The sequence below is a fragment of the Lepidochelys kempii genome, chromosome 4 (assembly GCF_965140285.1).
Source record: "Lepidochelys kempii isolate rLepKem1 chromosome 4, rLepKem1.hap1, whole genome shotgun sequence".
NCBI classification, from domain to species: domain Eukaryota; kingdom Metazoa; phylum Chordata; order Testudines; family Cheloniidae; genus Lepidochelys; species Lepidochelys kempii.
Genome location: NC_136383.1, coordinates 116,419,733 through 116,439,126, shown reverse-complemented (window position 1 = coordinate 116,439,126; position 19,394 = coordinate 116,419,733). Strand labels below are relative to the sequence as shown.

Sequence of the window (19,394 nt, the reverse complement as noted above, 5' to 3'; positions counted from 1 at the left end):
ACCTTTTCTTTAAATAAAATTCTTCTTTTAAGAACCTGATTGCTTTTTCATTGTTCTTAAGATCCAAGGGTTTGGGTCTGTGTTCACCGGTACTAATTGGTGAGTATATTATCAAGCCTTCCCCAAGAAAGGGGGTGTAGGCTTGGGGGAATATTTTGGGGGAACAGGACTCCAAGTGGTCCTTTCCCTGTTCTTTGTCCAAATCACTTGGTGGTGGCAGCATACTGTTCAAGGATAAGGGAAAGTTTGTACCTTTGGGAAGTTTTTAACCTAAGCTGGTAAAAATAAGCTTAGGGGGTCTTTCATGCGGGTCCCCACATCTGTACCCTAGAGTTCAGAGTGGGGAGGGAGCCCTGACACCCTATGAGGCTGATGTAACTTATATTCATTTTACACATGGGCACAGTGAGGCACAGAGAGATTACACAGACCACACAGGAAGTCAGTGGCAAAACCAGGAACAAGCCCTAGATGGCTTTACTCCCTGTTCCAGAGCATATACCCTCCCTAGGAACAGCAGTCCAGATCCTCAAAGGTATTTAGGCTCCTTACTTCCATTCCTTTGAGCATCTGGGCCAGCATTCCTAGTTCATCCATTAGTATGCTTCGAAAGAGTGAGATTTCATGTACTGCTGTCTCTCTTTGCCATGAAGAGTAATAAGTCAATAACAAAATGAAGCTCATAAGTCAATGAATTTTAAAGATGAAGGTTGGAAATGTCTGTTTAAAAAGTACTTACCGTTACTGTAATGTGCTACTTGCTCCCAGAAGGCCTTGTGTAGGCCTGTTAAAAGCTCTTCTTTCTGCGAAAGAGAGAGGTTGCTCTTTATAGTTAACTGGTCCAATATGCCAGCTACAGCATCTAGTCTACATTTACTTTCTTCTTGTATCTTTGTCTTCAAAAAATCAACCATTTTCACCATTCGCTCCCAATTAAATAGTCTTTCCTGAATGTCCTGAAAACAAAACAAAAATACTATGTAAAAAATTAAGTGCAGGCAGAGTGCTGAATCTCTTAACATGCTGAGTCCTTCATTAACCCATTCAATACTGAATGATGCAAGAGACAAAACCAGTGACACTAGACAAACTGTGCCCTCCAGCGACCCATTCATTTGATTGTGTGTGCTCACTTGCACCATGGAAGGGGTTAAGCAAAGCTGTCTACATTTTCCATCCAGTGCTTCCTGGCTCCTTAAGGAATGAAAATAAATCTTAAAATGAATGAAGCAACATGAGTAATAAGTTAGCACCGCACATTTCAATGTTGAACACAAGCTGATGCTGAGGGGGAAAAGATTCACTAGATGGAGCAAAAGGATAAGATCTAAGGATTTTTTCCTCCTAAAATACTGCCCAACTGGTCAGTTTTCATTTAAGAATGAGCACGGCTATAGGATTACAATACCACTGTGGAGTGAGTCCTAATACACTGAGACTGCTTAAGGTATATAAAACAGTGTAGCTCAGTAAATGATTGAAAAATAAAAGCCATTACAGACTGACAGCTTCCATTACACTATGGTACAGGAAACCCAGGTTCATAGCCCATCTAAGAAATCTTGCTCCTCAGGTTAGTGGTGCTTACATAATGGCTTGAGATGGGGAGGGGTGCATGATGCTGGTAAACCAAGTGTCAGCTCTACCCAAGGCTGTAGGCTTTAGCTAAGAACTTACAAACTCATAGCTGGAAACCAAACCAGCTCACCTATATGTTAGTTTTGTTCAAAATAGGTATTAGTCTTAAAAGAATGTAGTTAGTGTTTAGACTCTGTGAAATGCTCGTAAGTTGCTGCATGCACTAACCTCATTAGTAATGGCTGTATTCCATGCTATAAGGAAATATGTAAGTTATGCTTCATAACTTTAAAAGTGTTTACAATGAACTTGTGAACCCAGGTATGGGAGTTGTCCATCCCCATTAAGGAGGCCTATCAAGATTAAACAGCCATTGAGAAACATCACAGTGCAAAAGATTGTGAATGGCCCTATCACACCTTGGAAATGCTATGTGCAAGAGAGCTCATATCATGGATAGAAAGGCCAAATGTAAAAGATAAAACAGGGTCACAAGAAAATTTGTCATCTCTTTGCTTGTTTGAACTGTCACAGGGCCAGAGACATTAAACAAAGGCAGAGATCCCCAAGGGTTATCCCTGGGTCTGCTCTGGGGATATTTTGAATTGACAGATTACCACATCTCTGCCATCTTTAGGAATCATGGATGGTTCCTTTGAGTATATGTCTGCTTGCTTTAACCGTTTCTTTTTACCTAGTTAATAAGCCTTTATTACAGGACTGGCTACATGCATTGTCTTTGGTGTAAGATCTAAGATACAAATTGATCTGGGGTAAGTGCCTGCTCTCCTGGGACTCGAAGCAACCTGACTAGTGTGTGATTTTTGGTGTAAGTGACCACTGACTGTATCACTAAGTCCAGCTTGCCTGGGTGGTAAGATAGACTGGAAAGTCTATGGGGACTCTCTATGACTCTATGTTAAGACTGTTACGGTGATCCAGGAGTTCACATCCATTACAGAGTTGGTGAAGTCTAATTATAGAAAACACCACCAGTTTGGGATGTCTGCCCTATTTTTGACAGTCTGCCCTGAGATAGGCACTCGCGGTCGTGAGCAACTCCAGACAGCGTAACAGGGTGACCCTTAGCAACTAAAGGAGAAGATGGTCCTTCTCCAAAGAGCTAGAAGGTCCATGAAGGCAATGCCAGGCAGAACAACTTATTAAATGTTGGACCCAAACATGAGAAATAATTCATATTGAACCAGGCACAACTGAGGAAAGTCTTTCTGTGGACCACGGTGCAGAGAGACCACCTATAAAGATTATTGGCCAATGTGGGTCATTCGTTTTATTTGACTCCTACATTGCACAATCATAAATCATTAGCTACTAACCACTACATATTTTATGGGTGAAAAAATGCATCTAGAGGCCACAGTGGGCCAGATTCTGATCTCATTTATACTTCTGTAAATCCAGAATAATTCCAGTGACTTCAGTGGAGTTACTCCACATTAATATCCCGTATAACTGAGAAGGATCTGGTCCAATTACATGTTAATTATGCATAACAGTATGTGTTTTTTGTTGCATTAAAATGAATACACTTGTAAATGTTACTGCTTCCTCTCTTAAGGCCAGGTTAGTCAGAGGTGCTGAGGGTCTTCAATTCCAAAGGAAGTCAGGAGAGCACCTGGAACCCTTCTTAATCTGAAGTATGGCCATCCAGGCATGGTGGAATACGTACATTTTAAAAAGAGGTCTCAATGCGCAGGTTAATGTTTCCCTTCCCCATCATTAGGTATAGCTCTTGCTGCTTGCTCATTGTTCTCATTAAAATCTTGCAGAGCATTTTTATTCCACCACGACTGGATAGTCGTGTTTTCAGGATCAGAATCAAAGCGATGAGAGGTCATTCATTTAAGAGTTTTTACAAACTACCAAGAAAGCTAGCCTCCTTATAACAGGTTAAAGTAAACAGGCCACCGCTGGTAAGTTGTCTACCTAATTCATAAACTCTGACTGACATAAACATTACACATTCTCATTATGCTCTAAGTTAGGATTGACTGTTTCAGTCTCTCTTCAGCTTTCCCTCCTCTTGTACTTTACCATTGTTTGCAAATCCTGAGACTGGCTTAATAACCCTTCTACTGCAATCATTCTCTCAGTCAGATTCATCATTATCTTTCCTCTTTTGGCACTTGAGCAATTTGATTGGTTCAGGAGAAACTGCTCGGCTTTGTCTGCCTGGTTCCAGAAAGCTTCCATCTGCAGAGTAGGAATTAAAACACATCAATTATTTCCTCCTTTTTCCTAACCCCCCCCCCCCATAATATTTAAAAACCTGAGAAATTAATTACCCTGCAACACAGAAAGGTGTTCTTTTCTGGGAGGCAAATCATTGTAATTCAAGATGAACCCATTACAAAGTCACCATTTGGCAAAACCATTTTCACAAAAATCTCATATTTTAAAACATGGGGATGCACCCTTGGTAATGTCAGATACCAGTGTATGGTACCTGTTGGCTAATTCTGAGTCTTTATGGAGGTTAGTGTACACAATTTTATTTAAGATTGCTATTTAAAAGAACTCCCCACACACAACACACTAAAACCAGGCTAATTCAGTGGTCCCCAAACTTTTCAGAGTCACGCACGCCCCCACCCCTGGAGCCAGGGCCAGGAGCAGGGATGCGGCTCTCAGGCAGGGGGGACATGGACATGGACAGGGATAAGGGGGTCGAGGCTGGGGCTGCAGCTGGGGGCGGGTCTAGGACCAGGAGCAGAGCCGCGGCAGGAGGGGTCTGGGTGGCGCTCCCTCCCAGTCCCTCATGGGAGCTGGCCCAGGCCCGCTGCACCCCCAAAACATTCCTCCGCTCTGGGGGTGTGCCCCACAATTTGGGGACCTCTCAGCTAATTAGTACAATTGGGGACAGAAGAAAGGCTAATAGCCAGTCATTACTTTCTAACAAGTTACTTTATTAACCATGTTGCAGCGTGGGAGTGCATGTCTAGAAAGATTTTAGTTTAAAACTCAGAAGATTTTTACCAGCTGAGGTTTTTGCATCTGTTCAGTTTGTAAACATTATATTAACTTCTCAGAAATTATAAGCATATTATGTGGTTTAGAAAGTTATATGCCCCACCTACAGATCACCAGCTTTAGGCTCTAATCCTGTAGATACTTGTGCACACGCTTAATTCTATACACGTGACTCATTCCATTGACTTCAGTGGGATTACTTACATGTACAAAGCTAAACACATGTACATCTGTAGAATCAGGGCCTTATATTGTAAGCTCTCCAAGACAGGGGCTTAGGTCTGTGCAGTGTCCAGCCATCTAATGGTTTTATATTGCTGCAACACAAGGGTGCCCCAATCCTGACTGGAGCCTCTAGGTGCTATCATCATAAATATTTATTAGTAATAGTAATAATAAAGGGGGAGATTGTGAATAGCGACTGGCACCTGACTTTCAACGGAACTTGTGCTACTAAATGTTCCCCAAAATAGCTAAGAATTGTACTTTGACATTCTAGGTGCTTTTTCTGGAGGTGCCAATCTGCTGTGTATGGTGAGGAAAGGAAAAACTGTATAGTACTGAGGGAAAAGAGGTGCTCTTCAAGTGCCTGATCCAGATGTGGCTGAAGTCAATGAGAATCTTTCCATAATATAGTAACTGTGATGTGAGGAGCAACTCCATACATGGGGGCAGATCCTCATCTGATGTAAATTATTACACCTCCATTAAATGACATTTTACATTAGCTAATGGTTTGTCCCATGGAGCTGAGTAAGGCTAGATGACACTAATAATATCAGTTTCACACATGATTAACTCTACAGAATATTAAACAATCAGTTCTTTAAAGAATTGCCTTCACAGTCTCACAAGAAATGTCACATGCTTCTATCTCTGTCAGCCGGACTTCTGTTATCAAGTGAAAGGAACAGAGATTAAATAGAAAATCATAGAAGTTCTGGCTGGCACATTTCACAAACTACCAGACAGGTCAGAATTACTGTCGGTTTCTCTGTCAGAGAGGCCCAGGGCTAAGATATGTGGGCTGTTCAAGTCAGGACTAAAGTGCACTGACAGATTAGGGTGGGGAAGCTTATACATAGCCAGCCAGTATGACTGGTCTCTCATACTCATTAACTCAAATGTTGGAAAAAAAAGGGAGAGAAAAAGACAGTCTGAGAGATTCTCCTCTTATTTTCCAGCAGACTAGATAAATAAGATCTTTTTCCACCTCCAGGTTTCCTGGCTCAGAAATTAGTTTTGACACACTAGTGCTATTGAACTGAAAAATTATCATTTCATGAGGATCAAATGTCAACAGTAAAATTATATTTTTGCATTTAAAAGCACTTTAAACGTGTTACACTGTGCAAAGCAGCGTAGCCAGAAGAGTTACTGAGGCGTTAGTAATACTTTAAGTATATCAACTGAAAAAGTTTATCTATAAAGTGTGCATACTTTACACGGTACAAGTGAGCATCAGATATAAGGAAAAATATTACAGGCCACATTCTGCCTTCATTGCACAAGTACAATCCCACTGAACTCAGATGGGTATAAAAGAGTTTAGAGTCTATGCCTGTATGGTTTATTTAAACAGTGCAATTTTTGAAAAACAGTAAATGCACTAAAAATGAAAACTAGAGGAATCACTTAATTCTGACTACTAGCCTGCTTATTCCACTCTAATGCCACTTCAGTTACAACATGATTTTAGCAGCCTTTGTCTTGAGAACCACTACAGCTAGCATTTCATACAAGTGCTGAAGACGTAGCTAATCTGAGATTTTGTGATATACAGCATTAATCTATTACATTATTAAATACAGTTCTGTCACCCTGAACTGAAATATCTTTTACATAAAAGTGTACCAGTCATCTTTTCAAGATATATAATTAATTCTCTTAGTGGCTCAAAAGATATATCAGGTCCTAAAATCCTATTTAAATTAAGGTGGGGGAAAGAATGTAAGATTATAATAAGAATTATGGGATAAGGTCCGACAGCTCATATTATACAAAGGCTTGAAATATTTTACTAGTCCAACAGAGCAATAAGCATTTGACATCTCTGTGTATTGTGCAAGAACCAGTGTTCAGAAAAGAAAGATGCTAGTTGCTGGCCAGAGTTAGAAACACTTTGCTAGATGAATGTACGCATGCTTTCAGAATCCGTGGACTTGTAAAACACTGATCCTGAAGTAGTGACCACAAAGAAAAAAATGTTGACTCCCCTATCAACAGAACTATGTTAATTAGAAATACAGAGATGAATACAAATGATATAGGTACATTATCTAGGATATGTTCAGAATATTCCCTCTCTTTCCTTTCTAAATCTTCCAAGGTCTGGTACTCTGAATTACGAGCGCCCGACATCTCAGTACTCAGTAGTCTGGAGGTAAGTTGTTTCTGTAACTCTTCCAAATCCTGGAAAAATAAAAAACCTGTTACACAGGAAAATAGCTTGTTTGAATTGGAAAAAAGTATTACTTGGAAAATAATAATATACATACGCCTTCTGTTTAAAAAATGCTAATTTATTAGAGTGTTTGAGTCTTGCCCATGATTCTTCATGAAAGTAAATTCAACAAACAAGTTCAGGAAGTTTTATTTCTAGGTACTGCCATTCTTGCAGTAAATAGAGAAAACCTCAGACATTAGGCATGAGTCAGACCTGATTTACACTTTTTTTTACACAGGTGTAACTCCACTTAACTCAATTTAAACAAGTGTGAGATCAGAATCAGTCCTGGTGTTCATTTCCGCTGACTTTGGATACCATTAAGCATTGATCCAAGTCTTCATATTTTTAACCCTGAAAAAGTTTTAAGAGTTTTTACAATACTTTAGTGCACCCACAAGTATTTTCAAGAAGATTGCAATTTTGGCTCTCCATCTTTAACTGGCCTCTAAAACGCACATGCAGTGCTTGGGGATGGTAGGTGTATGAATACCTGATCCATGTGTGCAAATGCAGGTGGCTAGCAGTGGGTGTGTGCGCACACACACTTACTTTTACTTATACCTGCCAAAACTGTAAGGTGCATTTTTAGATGCCACTTGAAAATGTTGACTTTTAATGTTTGTAAGCAAATACTTTTAAATGGAGTAAGTGAAATAATGTCTTCCCAACGGATTTAATAAACAAAAAACTCAGTCCTTCATCCTTCTTCCACGGGTTGCCACCGAGATGCATATTTCTACACTTTCCCAAACATGCCTTCTTTCTCAAGCCTTTTTCTACCATATGATTTTGTCTCCTAAAGAATTACATTAATATCTTATGTCTTAAAGAACTGCAAACACATTTTAGTGACCCTTAAAAATGTTCTGTCATCAAAACCCCATTAAGCTTTCATGTAGAATCAGCGAATGAAGAAATAAAAAATGCTTATTACAGCAAGGTGTCTTGTCTACTGTCCTGCTAATGCAGGATTAAATATAATATTAAATGTAATATTTCTGCTAATACCCGTGGTATTGCTCCTTGCCAAAGTAATTTTCCCTTTATGCAAATACAGTGTTTGAGGATCAGGATCAGTCTTCTCCATTCAGTCATGCCACAACCCAATGTTTGTAACTTTTGTAAACATTACAGGCCAGATTGTCAAGAGCTCAGTTCCCATTTAGGCATCAAAATAAGTGGCTAGATTCTTTTTCAAAAGAAGCTCAGCATGTTAGACACTGATCTCCTTAGAAAAAGTCTGGTCATTAACGCCACAACAGGAACTTTTGAAAATCTGACCCTTATTTTTTAGGTGCCTCACGGGAGCTGAGCTCTTCTGAAAAAAATCTGTCTCCATGTGAGTTAGTGCTTCTGAAATGTGCTGGGCTGATAGTCCCAGAGCTGGAAGTTCTCTAGCTGTTATTAAACCAAAGCCCCTCAGCACCATTTTGTCGACTCGCTGTGAAGGGCAACCGTGTAGATTACGACTTGCGTGTCTATTACATTAGGAAAAGAATAGAGCCAGCTGTGATTTGTGGTTTTCTGAGCTACACAAGTGTCCATTTTGAAGTCGTCTGAGACTGGAAACATTCTGAATAGAAAACTGCTTTTCAGCAAATCAGAGTTTCTCATGAAAATTTCACTTTTCTGTCTATAACTTTTGGATTTTTATGGAATAACATCACTATTTATTTTTTTATTTTTATTTTGGCAACTGAGAACTGGAAAATTTCTTGGCTTCCATTTTGACAAATTCTAAGTATTTTGTGGAGGTGGGGGGGACACCTGGTCTGTGAGTGGGAAAACGATAATCCCACAACTACCATCCTCATGCACTCTATGTGCATTGAGATTATTAGTCCCATTTTATAGCTGGGGATCTGAGACATGGAGAAAGCAAAGGTGTGTCTACATGCAATGTAAGCCCCTGGTCAAACTCAGGCTCAAGTTTAACCCCCTTTCATTTACAAAGAAATCAGGCTAACCCAGGATCCCAGGACCCCACAGAGGTGGAGGGTCTGAGCCTGAATCAAGCTGGGACCCAGGGTTCAAGCCCTATTGTTCTGCTGTGTACAAGCAGTCCCCCCGACTAGGCTTGGGGTTAGCCTGAGCTCTGGGACCCTCTCACCACACAGGGTCCTAAAACCGCAGCTCCTGCCTGAGCCCAAATATCTACACTGCAATTAAATAGCCCCTTAACTCCAAGTCAGCTGGCATGTGCCAGCTGTGGGTTTTTAATTGTAGTGTAGACATAACCTAAGTGACTTGCCCAAAGTCACACAGGAAATCGGGGGCAGAGCAGGGAATTGAATAATAATCTTCCAAGTTCCAGGGTAGTGTCCTAACCACTGGACTATCCTTCCTCCACAGGCTCCCCCAGACTGCACTGGCTGCCTCAGATAAAATCAATATTTAACTCTTGACATGTCTTACAGTAGCTTTGTTAGATAAAGGAAGAGACCAGTGCTTTCAAACATCATTACCTAAAGGTTAGGAGACATTATGGAAGTGGTCTACCCCGGTAATATTCATGTGTCTAAAGTTTGTCCCTATCCAGCATCTACTTCTGAAACAAGGATTTATTCCTTTAATCTCTTTTCTTTCTAAATATGATTAACTTTTAATATTAAATTTGAGGATCAAAGGCAGTGAAGTGATCTTAATACAGAAAACCATGGAGATATAGGCTATCAGATACAATTATAGAGAGCTCCAGTGTTAATCCATTGACTGCGGGATTACATGATCAGTCTAAATCCCTACTGACTAGTGCTGACGTAACATGAGAAATTTTAATTCTAGACTAACTACCTCTTTTTTTAAAAAAAAGGGATGCAGAGCTGGTAACCTTCCAGCAATTTTTTCTTAGTGCTGAACCATTTTTTCTCTTCTGTTCTCTCACAAACATAATGTGATCCAAACTGTGACTAAGAGCAGCTTTCAGCAATGTACATTAATTGTAAGTGTGGAGTGTGAAAAGCCTCAATCCCAGAAATGGAGTTCGATAAAGTATATGGTAGGAGAATAATTGCACAGAGAGAAAAACAGGTACATTTTCTTGATAATAGCTTAGAATTTCCTTCAGGTACTGCACCCCCTAGTATGTTGTTGTTGACAATAATAGGTGAGCCCAGATAATGAATTTACACCTAGGCCTGTTGAGGCTACGAGTTGAGGTTGAATTTAGCAGCGTTATCTCAATTTAACCCTGCACCCATCCATACGACGAAGTCCTTTTATCGACTTAAAGGGCTCTTAAAATCATTTCTTTACTCTACCCCCGATGAGGGGATTAGTGCTGAAATCGGCCATGCTGGGTTGAATTTGGGATACTGTGGATGCAATTCAACGGTATTGGCCTCCGGGAGCTATCCCAGAGTGCTCCACTGTGACCGCTCTGAACAGCACTCTCAACTCAGATGCACTGGCCAGGTATATAGGAAAAGGCTCGTGAACTTTTGAATCTCATTTCCTGTTTGGCCAGCGTGGTGAGCTCACCCGCACAGGTCACCATGCAGAGCTCATCATCACAGGTGACCATGCAATCCCAGAATCGCTGAAGAGCTCCAGAGTGGACCGAACGGGAGGTACGGGATCTGATCGCTGTATGGGGAGATGAATCCGTGCTGGCAGAACTCCATTTGAAAAGGCGAAATGCCAAAATATTTAAAAAAAAGTCTCCAATGGCATGAAGGACAGAGGCTATAACAGGGACCTGCAGCAGTGCTGTATGAAAATTAAGGAGCTCAGGCAAGCCTACCAAAAAACCAGAGAGGCAAAGAGCCACTCCAGTTCAGAGCCCAGACATGCCGCTTCTGTGATGAGCTGCATGCCATTCTAGGGGGTGCAGCCACCACTACCCCAACCATGTACTTTGACTCCGTCCAAGGAGTGGGAGGTAACACGGAAGCGGGTTTTGGGGGTGAGGAAGATGATGATGAGGAGGAGGAGGAGGAGGAGGAAGTTGTAGATAGCTCACAGCAAGGAAGCGGAGAAACCGGTTTCCCCAACAGCCAGGATCTGTTTATCACCCTGGACCTGGACCCCCTGAACCCACCCAAGGCAGGCTCCCGGACCCTTAAGGCGGAGAAGGGATCTCTGGTGAGTGTACCTTTGTAAATATTATACATGGTTTAAAAGCAAGCGTGTTTAATGATTAATTTGCCTTGGCATTTGCGGCCAGTACAGCTACTGGAAAAGTCTGTTAAAGTGTCTGGAGATGGAGCAGAAATCCTCCAGGGACATCTCTATAAAGCTCTCCTGGATGTACTCCCAAAGCCTTTGCAAAAGGTATCTGGGGAGGGCAGCCTTATTCCATCCTCCATGGTAAGACACTTTACCACGCCAGGCCAGTAGCAAGGATAACTATAGGCATTTCAACATCCGCAACGGTTATTTTCTGGTCTGGAAAGTAACTCCCTTGCTGCAGCTGTTGAAACAGACCAGAGTTCCTGAAGATGCGAGCGTCATGAACATTTCCCGGCCATCCCATGTTGATGTTGGTGAAACGTCCCTTGTGAGCCACCAGTGCTTGCAGCACCATTGAAAAGTACCCCTTGAGGTTTATGTACTCGCTGTCTTGATGCTCTGGTGCCAAGTCAGGGATATGGGTTCCATCTATCGCCCCACCACAGTTAGGGAATCCCATTGCAGCAAAGCCATCCACTATGACCTGCACATTTCCCAGGGTCACTACCCTTGATAGCAGCAGCTCAGTGATAGCGTCGGCTACTTGCAACACAGCAGCCCCCACAGTAGATTTGCCCACTCCAAATTGATTCTCGACTGACCAGTAGCTGTCTGGCGTTGCAAGCTTCCACAGGGCTATCGCCACTCGATTCTCAACTGTGAGGGCTGCTCTCATCTTGGTATTCTTGCGCCTCAGGGCAGGGAAAAGCAAGTGACAAAGTTCCATGGAAGTGCCCTTACGCATGCGAAAGTTTCGCAGCCACTGGGAATCGTCCCAGACCTGCAACACTATGCGGTCCCACCACTCTGTGCTTGTTTCCCGGGTCCAGAATTGGCGTTCCATGCCATGAACCTGCCCAACTGAAACCATGATGTGCACATTGCAGGGGCCCATACTTTGAGAGAGGTCTATGTCCATGTCCTCCTCACTCTCGTCACCGTGCTGCAGTCGCCTCCTCCTCGCCTGGGTTTCGCTTTTCTTGCAGGTTATGGTTCTGCATATCCTGCTGGATAACGTGCATGGTGTTTATAGTGCTCATAATTGCCGCGATGATTTGGGCGGACTCCATGTTCCCAGTGCTATGGCGTCTGCGCTGAAAAAAGGTGTGAAACAATTGTCTGCTGTTCCTCTGATGGAGGGTGGGGCGACTGGCAACATAGCTTACAGGGTTGGTTTATAGGCAATTAAAATCAACAAAGGGGGTGGCTTTGCATCAAGGAGAAACAGAATGGCCCCCTCAAGGATGGAACTCAAAACCCTGGGTTTAGCAGGCTGTTGATTTCATGGAGGGAGGGAGGGAGGAGAAAATGAATACACAACAACTCTGGTCTATTTCTTGTTTTGATCCACTTCATCTATCTTTATACATCTTGCTGGCAGCGGACTGTCCAGTACGACCGCTAGCCATCGTCATCTCCTGGGTGCTCGGCAGAAGACGGTGCAGTATGACTGCTGGCCATCGTTGTCTCCTGGCTGCTTATTAAAAGATGGTGCAGTAGGACTGCCGGCAGGACTGAATTGCCATGAGAGGAAACTTAAAAGAGTAATGACCTGGCTGAGTCACTCCCATGTTTGCTCAGGTGCCCCTGACCTCATCGAGGTCGGTTAAAAGAGCACCCTGGACTACGTCGACGATGACTACCAGTCATACTGCATTGTCTGCTGCCAAAAGGCAATGGGCTGCTGCTATGTAGCAATGCAGTACCACGTCTGCCAGCACCCAGGAGACATACGGTGATGGTGAGCTGAGCAGGCTCCATGCCTGCCATGGCATGGTGTCTGCATGGGTAACCCAGGAAAAAAGGCGTGAAATGATTGTCTGCCCTTGCTTTCATGGAGGGAGGGAGGGAGGAAGGGAGGGATAGGGGGTGCCTGACAATATGTACCCAGAACCACCCACGACAATGTTTTTGTCCCATCAGGCATTGGGATTTCTACCCAGAATTCAAATGGGTGGCAGAGACTGCGGGAACTGAGGGATAGCTACCCACAGTGCAACGCTCTGGAAGTTGACGGTTGCCTTGGTACTGTGGACGCACTCCGCCAACTAAATGCTGACTAAATGCACGCAGAGCATTTGTGTGGGGACACACACAATCGACTGTATAAAAATGCTTTCTAAAAAACCGATTTCTATAAATTCGACCTAATTTCATAGCGTAGACATACCCCTAGAAATCATTCATGCTAAGGTCTAGAAAACACTGTTTTCCTGATAGGACTAAACTGTGAAAAAGGCTTTTCTCGTAACAGACTGGAGACAGCACTGTAGTAATTGGTATTTTTTGATACAGACAGACATTCAGCCACAAGTTGTTATGGACAATCCACCACGGGGTTCAGCAATCATGTCTTTCACTTAATTTTGCCTCTTCCCACTCCCAAAAAACAGGAAAGTTTGAAATACACTACAGATGACATTATTCCATGTAAAAGAGATCAACACAGGAGGGGCATATTGCTGAACTTTCACAAACTGCTTGCATTAACTTTTATTTTCTGTTGGCTGAAATATTAAACAATGGAGACACTTACAGTTTCCTGCATCAAAATGATTTGCTGGTATAAATCTTCAGTAATCCTCTTTTTAAGGTAAAAATCAGAGAGGTATGTTCTGAGAACCTGAATAAATACCTAGGTGAAAAAGGAGAAATAAATATAAAACGTAATCAATTTGATAAGACTTGTAAGGTCACTGTGGTAATCATTACTGGTGATTACATGTATGAATGAGGATGAGTTGTAAGTGAAAATATATTAATAGCAGAAAAGATAATTTACACTTAAAATAGTCATGCTCGGACTCTCCCAATTTGCTTGGGATAACATTCATTATCTTCCAGTATTTCTTACACTTCCTACACTCCTACAAAGACAGATGTAATTTTACATATCTAAGGCAACTGACAAATTTTAAAGCATATGCAAGGCCTTTCATCGAAGGATAACAAAGGGACTCACAAACATCAGACTTCATGTCTCTGCTTTGGGTAGCTATCACACAATGGCATGTTCAAAGTAGGGTGGATCTTTTCTAAAACTTTGTGTGCCCAAGCTGTCGTGTCCTCACAAATGCCTGTAGTGTAATGCTTTCACCTTTAAGCTGCCATCTTGGGATTGCTCAACTGTATTTGTTTACCATTTGTAACCAAGCCACTCATTTGTATACCATCTGTAACCAAAGAGTTACAGGATCTGGGAAAATCCCAGGCTCTGGGATGATCTCTCGAAAACAGACCTTCAGTTAAATAGACTCTGATCAACTTCCCTGATCACAATATCGACAATAGCAAAAATATAACAAATTATATTTTAAATCTTTGGCAGAATCTTCACCCAAGTCCCTCCCACTTATCTCCTTGAAAGCCAGAGAGAAAAGATAGTAAATGGATTATTGTGGGGTTTTTAACTGTTAATCTTGAAAGTGAACAAATAAAGTTGTTGTTTGAATGTGTTCAGCTTAGCGGCAGGATATATGACTCTCTTTTTTCTCTCTCTCTCATTTACACCAAGCAGACGCCATAGAAATCTCCACAATACATATTCAAAAAGTGGAATAGCTTTAAGTTAACACTTGACGGCTGAATTCCAAACTCTTTGCCATTAGTGTGGCTTCAAAGGACAAGAAGAAAGGGAAACCTTAGCATACTGGATCCAAAATGGGGGAAGCTATTAAAATCCTTTGGGATGGATTCCTTGCTAACAAAAAATAATTCAAGGAGTCGCTTGACAAGTCAACGTTGCAGTTGAGTAGAATTTGGAAAACTTATTATCAATAGACTTGCTGGTAAAACAAGACTCAGTAGGATGGAAAAAGATACAAGCGATGATGACTTGTACCTCACCTGCTGACACTATGGATATGAAAGGCAGAATGCACCCTCTGAAAATAAAACTGGAAGACAAAATGCTAATATTTCAAATACTGTCAAAAATATCAGAATTAAAGCAAACTATGAAGATAATGAAGTCAAAACTGAAGTTTCCTTCTTTGAGACCTGACTTTCAGAAGCACTAGCATGGAGGGCAAAAAATGGAACCTTCAAGACTGAACCATCCACTGTGCCTTGGACCAAAAACCTACTAATAAAAAACAACTCCTGCTACTCAGAGTGCAGTTTTATGACTCCAAGTTTTTCTCTGCCTTTTGTGGAATCGTGGAGCTTCTGGTCAGCAATCAAATGGTCTAATCAGCTGCCTTTCAAGGTTTCTGTTATGTTATGGCACAATGTTGTCACAAGTTAGTTATTGATCTTGAGATCAAATTCGTTGTTCTTAATTCACACAAATTGAAGATCATCTTAGACACTGATCCCAGAATTCTTTTGGTCTCCCATAGATGCCTTTTTAAGAAGATGGGGAGGAGCCCACCAAGAGAGGACACGTGAATGGGTCAGATCTACTCCCCAGGCTTACTCTGGTTCCTCTCCTTCCCAAGAGTGTTTAAAAGTCTGTCTAGAAAATGCTACCTCTTGAAACATGCTAATTGCATTAATCAGATTTACTTGTTTCTGGCATAATGTGAGCATAATGGAGGTTTGGGTGGGAGAGAGGGGTGTGAAAGGATTATACCCAGTGTTTAGATAGGCTATAATTGTAATGTTACCCCCCTTTGACCTGAGCAGTTAACTAAAAATTCGGGGTTTTGTGGATTGATCCAGTTAACAACAGAAATTGGCGATGGAGTCAGGTGTTTCTTCAATGTAATCTTGTTTATTTACAAAGCATGTAGGATGTCTCATTTCCCTGAACACAGCAGGGATCAAACAAGAAATAGTATCCTTTCTCACAGTTTCAAGCCCCTTTCTTCCATTTAGCCCAAAAGCTTTATCACAGCTTTTTTTCAGGGCTACATTCCCAGTGCTTGTCCTGAGTCCTTGGCTTTTTTTCTGATGCTTCTCTCAACATACACACCACTCTACCAAGCAATACCCAGCATAAGGTCCTGCCCACATATCAAATTCCTGAGCAGACTTCCCAGTGCCTTTGTGTCGGGTGGTACCATAAGGCCCTCTGGGTCTAGAACCCAGGCCTACAGAGCTACCAGGCAGCTAGCAGCTCCAGGCTGCCACCCAGCAGCAGATGTAAACATGGTGCGCTCCACTTCCCATAACCCTCTGTGGACACAGACTGTGGGACATTCCACCACAAGGGTTTGACAGACTGCAACCCCATGGCTCTTGATTGGCTCCCTGCCCTATATAAATCCAGGGGGTGTTTCAAGAAGTGTTTAGGCAACAGTGGGGATCTTCTATGGTTGCCATGATTGTTCCTGCTCTTGAATTCCTGGCTTGACCTTGGACTGATTTGGACTTTTCCTCCTGACTTGGACCCTGACCTTTGGGACCCTGGCCTGGACTTGACTGTGAACGCCTGTGCTCCTCCCAGACCCAGGTTTGCCCCTACTCTGACTCTTGGCCCTGACTGCCCTTGTTGGGATCCTGACAAGTGACATGTATCTGTGGTTTGGTTGGAGGCACCTCTTGCTTATTTCAACTTAAATGAGGGTAGTGGTTATACCCTCCAGTTTGAGTGTGGTTTAACCCCACCCATAACAGTAACAATGATTCTGTATTGCACCATATCTGTATAAAATCCCTACTCTTTTGTCTTAATCACAGAAGTCCAGTTTGCCCAGTTTGTCCTTCTCTCCTTGCTAAAGGCTTCTTTTATTTTTATTTCCCCTTCTACTCCTCCCCCATCAACTTTTTTAATTGGGGTCAGGTTTTATTTTTCTCTCCATTGGAGAAGAATAGAGCCTTAAGCTTTTTTTTTTCCCCTCCCCCTTTAAAAAAACAAAACATTGACTCTGGCTTACAAATCATGAGAATATTTGCAATTTGTGTTAGCAAGAAAATCATCTGGTTTGTTTATTTAGAGCTACATTGTAGCTTTCCAATGGGATGTGAGAAAGGGGTGCTGCATACCTGGGCCAACGCTAGAACAGACCAGCGAATCAACTCTGACTCTCAGAGGGTTAAACAATCCTCTGTAATACCAGAATACTTCTCATTCTGCCCCAGCTCAGTTGTGCTGCCCAGTGCATTGTGGGGTGCAATTAAGACTCCATCCACCCTACACCCCTGTCTGCCCACTCCCAACCAATGGAGGCTGCTCTCTTCTTGTAACTTGTAATATGGGTAGCCCATGCAGCAGAATAAAGGGGTACTTTGACTTCTGTACCAAACTGAATCAGGGCAATTGTGCTCATCGCAGTGGTAATGAACATGTTATATTGACTTTTCTTATATTACCTAGAGAATGCACAATCCTTGACACTGCAAAGCATTAACACCCATAATTGAAGACATACATGTATCTATAAAATGTTTGTTTCTCTACATGCTATAGGATAACATATTTTATGCAAAATTTATAGTTTTTCTTTCTTTCTTTCTTTCTTTTTCAAGGCCAGGCAGGACCATTAGATCATCTAGTCTGGCCTCCTGTATAACACAGGGCATTAAATTTTACCCAGTCACCCCTGTATTGAGCCCATATATTCATGACATACAGACAAATAAAATATAGTGCAGTAAAAATACAATACTTTCCTCAATGGAGTCTGATAGGCAGAGTGAATTATGTTGACTAGTTCCTAAGCTTTCTAAAGGAGCTCCCATCTCTAATTCAAACGGCTATATATAAAAAATTTGTACCTACCACCTGTTTTTCCCTTCTTAGTTCGGTATCAAGCAGCAGCAATTCTTTCAAAAGAAGACTATACAGGCACAGTTTAACATCAAAACTAAAATAAAGCAGAGGTTTAACATTCATTAGCAGCAATCTACTTACACTGAGTCAAAGCATCACTGCAAAAACAAAACTGATAGAAAATGGTAACGCTCTTGTAATTTAGTTTCCTTTTTTCTTTTAAGTGCTGAATTCTCACAAAAGCAGTTTTCCTGGAACAACAGTCAATTCAATTTTCATATTGTATTTTTTTTTTATACAAAGTACTTCAAAATGTTGCGGAGTATGAGATAAAAAGACACAATGCTTTAACACATTAGCGACACAGCAAGCCTAAACAGTATGGATGGATGGGTAGAATAAAGAGGGAGGGGGAAAGCTGTAATTTAAAACTGTAATAATAACACTTAGTATTTAATGTTTTACATCTCCAGTCGTGCTGCAGTAACATTAACTGACTGATCCATGTCCCACCCTGTGACAAAGTTTCTTATTCCCTATGTTGCAGCTGGGGATACAAAGAGGTAAAGATAGATATTTGCCTACAGCTACGCAGCAACTCAGTGGCAGAGTGAAAATTAGAACCTGGATAGACTCGGTGTTATTACAGCATGGCCATCCTATGGTATCTGAGCAGGGACCTATTTCCCTCACTGCAGGATGAGTAACCCCGATTGATATGGGCAGAGTAGGCCCCCATGAGTTCCTGCCTTCAAGTCCCATGATACAGGGCTAGATCCTGCAGGGTAATGACCACTCTGGCTCCAATTCAGCACATGCTTAAGGTTAAGTATGTGAGCTGTCCCACTGGGCTGGGAACCGTGCCCTGGACACTTTGCAGGACTCAGTTCGCAGTTATTAGTCATTTACTGAAGAGTAAGGTACTGCTCAGTCTAAGGGCTTGTCTACACTGGCAATTTACAGTGCTGCAACTTTCCCGCTCAAGGGTGTGAAAAAACCACCCCCCTGAGCACAGCAAGTTTCAGCGCCGTAAAGCGCCAGTGGAGACAGTGCCCCAGCGCTGGGAGCCGCGCCCCTCGTGGAGGTGATTTTTTTAGAGTGTTGGGAGAGTTCTCTCCCACCGCTCTGCCGTGACTACACAAGCCACGTTAAAGCACGGCCATGGCATGCCGGTATAGACTAGCCCTAAGTAAGGGTTGAATCTGGCCCTAAATATGTGCTTTGTTAGTATTAAGAAGCCAGTTCTGACACCCTTACTCATGTTTGTTTCTGTGCTACTACTGATTGGGTAAGGAACTAATAAGCATGACAGAATCAAACCCTAAGTTACAAGTATATAAAAAAAATTGCTGTCCAGGGACTGATCCTTAGTAGGTGGAAAAGATTTTGCATCCTGGTCTTAAAAGACTGGGAGGTGTTGAGAGGAAAGTAGTAGCAGTTCAGACTTTGTACTATGTGCATTGCTCATCCATAGTTATTTTTATGTAGACTTTGTACTATGTGCATTGCTCATCCATAGTTATTTTTATGTAGACTTTGTACTATGTGCAT

At 42.0% G+C, this 19,394-nt stretch overlaps 1 protein-coding gene across 3 annotated transcripts in view; it reads right to left on the bottom strand.

Annotated features, from left to right (window-relative positions):
* The window catches only part of EVC (EvC ciliary complex subunit 1), an 80,250-nt gene that overhangs the window by 46,994 nt on the left and 13,862 nt on the right, over positions 1-19,394 (bottom strand). For all 3 annotated transcript variants that reach the window (XM_073342536.2, XM_073342535.2, XM_073342534.2), the window contains exons 5-9: positions 17,853-17,937; positions 13,725-13,823; positions 6,844-6,981; positions 3,634-3,792; positions 740-956 (exon numbers count right to left, since the gene is read on the bottom strand). In XM_073342536.2, the coding sequence (XP_073198637.1) occupies positions 740-956; positions 3,634-3,792; positions 6,844-6,981; positions 13,725-13,823; positions 17,853-17,937 (698 nt within the window). The remainder of the gene's footprint in view (positions 1-739; positions 957-3,633; positions 3,793-6,843; positions 6,982-13,724; positions 13,824-17,852; positions 17,938-19,394) is intronic.